Source organism: Mixophyes fleayi, chromosome 8 (genome assembly GCF_038048845.1).
Source record: "Mixophyes fleayi isolate aMixFle1 chromosome 8, aMixFle1.hap1, whole genome shotgun sequence".
Taxonomy (NCBI): Eukaryota; Metazoa; Chordata; class Amphibia; order Anura; family Limnodynastidae; genus Mixophyes; species Mixophyes fleayi.
Genome location: NC_134409.1, coordinates 95,631,047 through 95,640,364, shown reverse-complemented (window position 1 = coordinate 95,640,364; position 9,318 = coordinate 95,631,047). Strand labels below are relative to the sequence as shown.

Genomic DNA, 9,318 nt, shown 5'->3' with positions numbered 1-9,318 from the left:
GTAATGTCATGAGATACATTACCAGCATTGCCCATAATATATGTATAACATTTTTGTTCCACTAGGGCACAGAGCCCATTTTTTTTGCCAAAATGAAATCTGTAAACATATGGCTTTGGGAGTGTCACCTTTCTAATCTGTGCTTTTGAATGTTAAAGCACTCTAAGACATCAGTGGCTATTTTATGCATCATATATAAAATAAAGACAGGTTTGTTTTTTACCACGAGCAAGGAATATACCCCCTTATAAGGGAAACCTCTACTTTTTCACTTTTCTGTAATTCCTTGAGGAAACTGCTCTCTCACTTGCATTGCTAGGAAAATAACCCCAAAGTAACATTTTACATTTCATATTTCTAGGAGTTCCCACAAGGCCTCATCCTTTGCCCTCTGCTCTTGTCACTGTACACCTCCTCCTTTGGTGTACGAATCAGCTCCTTTGTTTAGTACACCAATAGTATAGTTTCCTCCCACACTCCAAAAACATACTGGTAGGTTAATTGACTGCTATCAAAATTGACCCTAGTCTCTCTCTCTCTGTCTATGTTAGGGAATTTAGACTGTAATGTTAGAGACTGATGTGAATGAGTTCTCTATACAGCGCTGCAGAATCAGTGGCGCTATATAAATAAATGGCGATGATGATGATGATATAATGTGTTTTTAGGGTGAGTCTATTGTTCAGACTGCTTACACTAATACTTCAGCATGTGTACAGCCTCAGTGTGTAGCTCATTGTGTGTTTGTTGTTGCAATCCTGGGAATTTGCTCCTTCCAAAGGCAGCTGATGTGTTCAACAAGACCAGCAGACTGTGGGTAGAATTAGATCAACAGAGAACTTGTACACTCTGGATTCTGTAGCCCATTGTTAAACATTGCTTCTGAAGAAATGTGTTACATCTTATTTCTATATCTCCTGTGGAAGCCTGTAAATAGCTGTGTGCTTCTGCAGCATATCCATGTTTGATGCTTGGTTAGCATGCTTGCAAGGATGATATTGTACAATTCCAGAGAAAGTCGCTTCCACTATTTAACAGTAGTCATTCTGCCACACCTGTCTAAATCTGGTGTCTCTGTCCTAGGTCTTCTGTGGTTTTCTCTCCACCTGCCATTACTTGATCTTACCCTATGTACAGATTGGATATGAGCCCATTTAACAACTTTTAGCAGTAGAGAATCTAGCAATCCAGTCATAGACACTTTGGTCAGTAAGTCTGCTTTAGGTAAGTCCACTTGTAATTTCCTTTCATATGCGGTTTTCTAAATGAAATCTCATGTCTAGGCCAATACAAATAGGTTTTCTAGGCACCATCCAATTAGCATTTTTACAGATTGGCATTTAGATAATAGAGCCTTTAAACTCAGCCCCACTGTCTGTATAAATGTATACAGGGTACTCTTGTTTTTTGAAGTACTATCACTAACTGTTTAGCAATGTTTCTGATGTCACCTGCAGAAATTCCTTCTCTTTTCTGCAAGTACCACTTCTTCTTGTGTAATGTCTGTTTTTGGGCCACAGTAGTATTAACAAGAAGTCATTTATCTTCACCCAGCAGTAGATACATCAGTATGACCTGTTTTGGGCAACACATCCTGGTGAGCGTCACATCATGGAAAGCTGTATACGTAGCCAGCAGTTACTTCACCAAGGAATGTTGCCCTGTGGTCCAGGCATCTCATATTGTTCCTTCATCACTGTCCGTCCTCTGCTCTCCATGTATGCAATCTGTTTAGGGAGGGTTTTTTTTTTTATCACTGTGTCCTTAGTCCCAGTGATTATGTTGTCTCTTCAATACAATAGAAAATCTTCACTTCTAGACTGAGTATGCTTGGAACTCTAGCCAACAGTTCATAGCATATCATAGAAGAGTAAAAGTAACCTTGAGGAATCATGTTGAAAGTGTACTGGCGCCCATCCCATACGAAGGCAAACTGATCTTGAGAGGCAGGGTCTACAGGGATTGAAAAGAACGCATTAGCCAGGACTATCACTGCATTTACATCCTGCTGCCTTTCTCATTTGCTATTGTCTCTACAATAGGCACCAAATCTGGGACAGCTCTTGTGCAAGTGAAATTGTGACCGTAGTGATTTAAATAATACAAATTTCAGTAAATTACTATTAAAATGAGATTTAAATTATATATGTAAGACAAGTTATATTAAGCTTATATATAACAAGATTCTAATCAGGTTTTATCTAACAAGTGCAGATATAATTATAATAAAAGCACATATCTATACATATAGTGCTCTTATTAAGCATTGTATGTAGGAATTCATATATTGTCAATATCTATATTGTATCTTTATGAATTAATTCACATATTGTCAAGATTATACATCTCAGACATTAGAAAAATAAGTGAATGGTTGCACATTCTTAGATGTTCTACTAGACATAAGGCCACTTGAACATAAAATGCATATTGTTTTATTGTTTTCTAGATTGTATAACCAATATATCTTATATGTAAATCTCAGATGAAGATTATCGGCACATACAGTTCACATTTTATAAATTAATAAGTACTACTGGGTCTAATGTCTAAAGTTAGTATTGTATCTGTCGAAAGTTAGCATTTTATCAGAATTATCAAGGGTCAGGTTTTAATACTCCCATAACTACTGTCTCCTTTGCAGTATTCAAAGTGAAAATTTAGAAGTTGCGGTATGGAAAATGTGAATTAATGGAACTTGTTAGATTTACAATTAAAGCAATAGGAGAAGTAGCGGTATGGCACACCACCGTATACCAGTCCACTTCGCCCACTGTTCGTTTGTATATAGTTGATGCTTCTCAATCAACAGCACTGTAATATTTAGTATCTACATCCGGGTAATCCAGTCATGTTGTCTTCTCGACACCTTTTATGTGGACAGGTCTGTGACTAGGCTATAAAATATGATTGAGAATGGTTCAGAGAGTGGGAGACATTTGGATTGCAAACACTGAGCAAAGTTTGTGGAATCATCAGTGAAGACAGTCTCCGCAGTGCAGCGTACTGTGTGAGCAGATATCCCAGGTCAAGAGACACAGGACTGCTGCCGGCATTAACTCGGAATAGTACCGCACACTTTTGAAATACACAGTCAGCAGAGAGATTCATGCTGGAGACTAAGCACCACACAGGGCAATTACCAACTATTTGCTAATATCAATGTACTGCTATTAATCTTATGTTGTTCAGTGTGCATTTAAGCAAATAAACCACTCATTTATATTTGCAGCTAATCCATTGCCTAAACGATTTGTACCCATGTGAGGATACACCAGACAAGTGTCTCCACAATATGAAGGAGATTCAATTGCCAGCGATGTGGCATGCGGACATTGCGCTATGCACATTGCTGGTAATTACAATAAGAATCTCTGCTAGCTGTGAGGAAAAATGAGGGGAGATTCCTGTCAAAGCTCCGCCGCTGGGCATTCTCCGGAGACTGGTGGTAATCATCATAATGACACTGATGCCACCGACTACGACAACAGCGGAAAAAACAAATCTGATTTGTAAAAATTATTATAAAAAACAAATGAAGACTTAGCATAAAGATGATAATCTACATCACCGACCTGCTTCTGTTATAACCCGAACCCTGGCAAAGACGGCAGTTTGTAATCACGTCAGTTTGCATAGCGACTTCCACTTTTCTATATTTAAAGCGGCAAGTGTTGGGAGCTGTCATTACAATTATTTGATAGCTCCCGACTAATTCACCAACAATAATGTGAGCTGGGGCCTCTTGCGCTATTCATTCAAGTAGCTTCCTGTTGTAGCCAATTAGTTTGGAGCGGTCTAGATGTGGATGAAAAATCCCAGCACTACTCTTAGAAATAAACAGGCAGAGAGGGCAGGTGGTAGAAAGTACTTAAATGAGGGGACATATAATAGCCACTAGAATTGTGGTTAGGTTACCATCTCTTTGGCAAACCCTTGATCTGTCCTCTTTTTGCATCCAGGTTTTCTGAGATGTTTTAGGCTACAGAAAATATGTTAACTAGAGGGAGCTTAAGGAGGTATCATATTGTGGTTGCCATTATATTAACCAACAGAAGCAGTCTGAACAATTATGAAATCACAAGGTTTTTTCTATTGGACACATAGAGGAGCCCACTGCCTGACAAGGCTTCAGGTAGACAGAAAAGGTGTGTCACGAGAGACATCAGCAGATTTGTGGAATTTGAAAGGAAGACCTGGTCACAGTAAGGCTGTGCAATTGTCACCAGAATAGACTGTGTATTTTACAATTGTACAATATATACCACTATAGGCTTTCTATTGTACAATAGTCACCAGAGTCTGCTTTGTACTGTTTAATAGTTATCAGAATGGACTATACACAGTAGAATATACTCAGCAGAATGGTCTATGTACTATGTAAGCATGGGCTCTCTATTGAATAATAGTCACAAGAGTGGGTTTTGTACAGTTTAATAGGGACCTGTGTGGTGGAAAAACACTATTAGTCAGTTTTATAAGTGTTTTATAAGGGATCAGAATGATCCTTTTATTATACAAATATGCAGTATAAAAATATAACAAAATAAATAGATTTATTTGGAGTCATTATACATAGTCATTGTTTTTAAGACAGCCTTTGAAAACACTTTTTTATATACTTATATACCTAACACACAGGCAAAGTACATCATAAACTTCAGCCAAAAAAACCCAAACAATATAATTGTTATGAGAACATTTAGAACCACAAACATTATACATTTAATCAGAAATAATGTCTGTTATTTCTCCTAAGACACCAGTGTGTCTCTAAATGAAGGTTGATATTACAGTAAGTAGGTAAGAGAAATATTTACAATAGTTACAAATATGAATTCAGTTCTACAATAGTGAATGCAAATATCAACATAAGTAACTCTTTTATTTCATCTGTTTGTGCTAGTAAAATAATAAGCACAATATTTACATGTTTACATTTACACGTTCACTTTCATTTAACTGCTCATTCTGCATAGTTAATTAATTTGAAGCTACCTGTCTCATAGCAAAATATGTGAAAAACACATATTTTCTATTACCTATTATATTCAAGAAACATTTTAAAAAGCAAATATAATCCTATAAAACAGCGTTTGAGAACAAAGTATTTCAAACTACACTAGTAGGACCCAAGAGTCATCTTGAATAAAAGGCAGCAGCTTCCATATATAATGTGTGCAGTAGGAACAAAACAAATCCTTGGAATGGTCAGATGTAACACTCCTTATAATAGATGTACAGAATTTCTGCTGATTCCAGGTAGCACAAACTAATATTAGATAAAGCAAAAGGAAGTTTATCATCCAAAATAGTGGCATTTCTGCAATGTACGGTGTTGATCATAAATTGGATTTAAATAGGATAAACTTTATTCTCAGGTTGATACTGAACTCTTTCATTCTTTGATCCTAATAACAACTGTCTGCAAGTTTAAGAAAGGACCGTCACTAAGCCATGTACATGAATAATCACCTTGCAAAGTTCTTACCCAATGTGTCAAACTTTAACCATTGATAAAAGTAGCTAATGAACAATATGCTGGTTCAGTAAAGATTTAGAGTTGCACATAAAAAAGCAACCCAAGGGTACATGAAAAAATGTGTATGAAAAGGTGCATTTTTTACATGTGGATTTTGAGTTGACCATTTCCTAACATATAGATGCAGCAAAGATACCCTCTGGTGCATAGATGTAGCCAAATATGCTTGATATTGATCATTGTCACATACTTACTTTTTTGTTAAAAGAGAAAATAAAAATGGTACTCCTTCTCCTGGGCTGATTACTGCTAACGCATGGGCATGACGAGCATGGGGTACCCCTGCAATTATGATAGCCCTCACTCAGCTGCCAGATTAGCTTGGTCATACAATAACAGGAAGTTCCACAGCGAACAATATCATCCTCAGTAGCCGTTTTAAAATACAAACACACACATTCTAAGACAGGATAAAATATATTGTCCATCTTATGAGATTCAGGTGTATAAACACACCTATATTAGCATATTATTCAATATTATAACACACAAGTCTCACTATACAGAAATATTGAAAGCAGCCTTTTGCTTCTCTTATTCAAGTAGCTTTCTTAGACCAGGGTGTAAAAGTATTAAACTGTGGTTTTTGCAAATTGACGATATTCGGCAACTGTGCAGGGCAAATTTAAAACGACAATGTCTTTAAAAGCAAGGTTTGACGTTTTAAATTTGTCGCAATTTAATACATTTACCCCTTGGGCTTCATTTTGGAGAGTAGTAAAATCATCTAAGCAGTAAGAGGAGAATAAGTGCAAACATACAAAAAAAAAGTACCCCTATCTAAAACAATAGTCAATAAATGCATCATCTCATAAGATATCATCAAGATACACTGTAAGCAGTACATTTGTTGATACAGATCGCAGAAGGTAACATAATAACTACAAAATAATTTATAAACTACATTAAAGATGTTCGTTTGCTGTTAAAATTGAAAGAAAAATATTCCACATTGCATTGCTGAGTAAATCAAGCAGTACAAAGTAGGGAAGGAGTTCCTGTAATAAACTGGAATCAGGAGATTCCCTTTGAAAACACATGAAAACCATTACAATAAATCCAGTGACGAGATCATTCTTTTCTGTCTTAAGATGTGATGTACTTGAACATTTATTAGTAGAATGCGGCGATGTTCTGCAGATCTCCAGAGGTAATAGTCTGCAATAACAAAACTGTAAAATCAATTGCAAGTTTCTGAGATAACATTAAACATGCTGTATGTTTTTAACATGTTTCAAATAACAGTAACATGTAAATTTAGTGTAAATATAATAACCTATCTAGAGTTTGCATGAAGAGCAAATTACAAAATGAACCATATAATGCACTTATTAACTTCATAACTATGTATACATCAGTATAATATGTCAGGATATAGGTATATATATCCTTAACTTGACATTTTAATTGACAGATCCTTTTTTTTCCTTTTAAAATACTTAATGCAAAAACAACTCTATATGTAACTTTATAGTTTAAAACTATCTGGCAAAAAAGTAACAGGTTATACAATTAAAAAACGTAATAAAATAAAAGAGTTGTAATCTCACATGTTCTATGACTGAGAGCAATATATTCAAAACTATATTGTAACATAATATTATGAAATACTACAGGTGTATTACTGTGTACAATTTTAAGGTATGTTCACAACCAGTTTTGACTCATAGATTCCTTCACATATAGCCCTGTTATTTATAATACCTGTCTACAGTCATGAATAACAACATATGAATTGTATCATACTGGCCATTGTGTCCACATACAAGGGGAGAACACAACTTTCTTTTCACAAAAATAAAGATGAAGCATTTAACAAATTATACAACACTATATGTAGGATACAAACTTAACAGGATTAAGCACAAACCATTTAGAGATAAAAATATGTTTAAAAATAAATTCAAATTACAATTACCATTAATTCCTTTTCCCCTAAATACCCCATCACAGCCATTACAATAGATAGTTTCCCTTCTACTTTAGGTAAAGACAGATTAAGTAAAAATGCACTAAGACAATAAGCAGTTACTACTCTTCCCTATATCTTTGAGCGATCCACTTTCTCTGAAAAATACAAACATATCAACATGGCTGCCTTTGAGTATTTCAAGCAAAAGTAATTAACTATAATTCAGATTTTTCCTCTTCAATTCCCATGGCAGCCATTATAATGGGATGTACCCAAGCAATATAGTTAAGACGGCAACAAAAAACAGATGAGCCACATATGATTCATAAATGGAAAATGTATTCAGTGACTGTGTGTGAGAGTCAATCGTGTATATGACATCCAGATGGTAATCGAGCAAAGGTATACATAGATGTTCATCCAGCTGCTTTGGTTCTGTTGCTGAAGCCTTAGCCCTTCTTGCCCAAGATGTTGCTACCACTCATGTTGACTGGAACCCTCAGAATCTCTGGCACCTTAAGTCCATTCCTCTTGTATAATCACTTCTCTGATTCACCTAGAGATGGCTTGCTTAGAATGGACATACATTTTCTGAGGTCCTGTAAGAATCACAAAAAGTGGTTCTATTCCTTCTGTCTTCTGGACAAATAAATGGAAATTGCCCTAACCATGTCCAATGAGTTTTGTTTTTTTAATCACAGGATTGTGGAGAAAAGGATGGCAGTGCTATTTACGGATTCATGTAGAAGGTATACACTATTTTTGGCAGAAACATTTGATTTACTCTAAGCATCAGTTTATCTGTGTAGATATTTAAAAACATATTTAAAAAGGTTTCTTTGCACCACAGTGCCTGTAAATCTCCAACACTGAGGGCAGAATTAACTTGAGGAGAAAAAGTCTGGAATAAAACCCTGTGCCTTCTTGACTTGCAGGAAGGAGAGAAATTGAGTATTTCCTAAAGTGTGCAAAAAAATACTACTGTGGTTTATGGAGTCTCGGGGGTAAATGCATCAATCTCCGGTTTTGTCAACTCGCGGGAGTTCGGAAAGATAACAGCTTAAATTTAAAGCGGCGCTACCTTGTAAAGGGAAGTTTCCCTTTACAAGGTAGCGCCGTTTTAAATTTAATCTGTCATCTCGCCGAACTCCCGCGAGTTGACAAAACCGGAGATTGATACATTTACCCCCTGGAGTGGACAAAAGTTTCTGCTGGGACACTGATGGAGCTCTATCTTGTTTCCAAAACTCAATAATCTGTGCTAGAGTAAATCCATATTTGTGCACACTAAAAAGCGGTTCAGATTTCTCTCTTTGCCTGTTCTTCAATTTTGGGGCGAAATTTTAAACATTGCATCACATCTCCTCCCAGAGGTAGCAGACTGGTGTTCTCTGGGTAGCTTTTCTAGTCCTCAGCTTATACCACAGATGATACGTCACCAGGACCAAATAGAAGGCAAGCCACTGCACTACATAAAATAAGAAAACACTATCTGAACTACAGTGTACACCCCAACAGTGTTAAAGTTGTTAAAAAGTGGAATGCCAAAAGAAGATTAGATGGGAAGGAAATAAAAACAAATGGGGACAGGGAACCCTACCAAAGGAGGCAGTACTAAGTGATGCTGAGTAGCTGGTAACACTGTCCACTGCTTCCCTGCCATGACCAACCTTAATGGTCCAGCCCAGGAGACAAAAATTAGTTGCTAATTATACCATGGGATAAATATTATCAAAATTCATATAGTGTCACCAATTGATGTACAGAGAATATTTGTCATTATACTCCACACAGATAAGGCCCTAGTCGGGAAACAATTTCTAAACAGATTCTATTGTGACTGTATAGTACTGTACTCTATCAC

The 9,318-nt window shown here is 36.2% G+C and overlaps 1 protein-coding gene across 2 annotated transcripts in view; it reads right to left on the bottom strand.

Moving 5' to 3' along the window:
* Window positions 1-1,427: 1,427 nt before the first annotated feature.
* The window catches only part of LOC142099448 (transcription factor 20-like), a 67,879-nt gene continuing 59,988 nt past the window's right edge, over window positions 1,428-9,318 (bottom strand). The window contains exon 5 of one of the 2 annotated variants that reach the window (XM_075182900.1): window positions 1,428-1,953. In XM_075182900.1, coding sequence (XP_075039001.1) covers window positions 1,891-1,953 — 63 coding nt within the window. In that variant the 3' untranslated portion in view covers window positions 1,428-1,890. Of the gene's footprint in view, window positions 1,954-4,539; window positions 6,701-9,318 lie in introns of those variants that run through there. The other variant, XM_075182901.1, reaches the window with a different exon arrangement.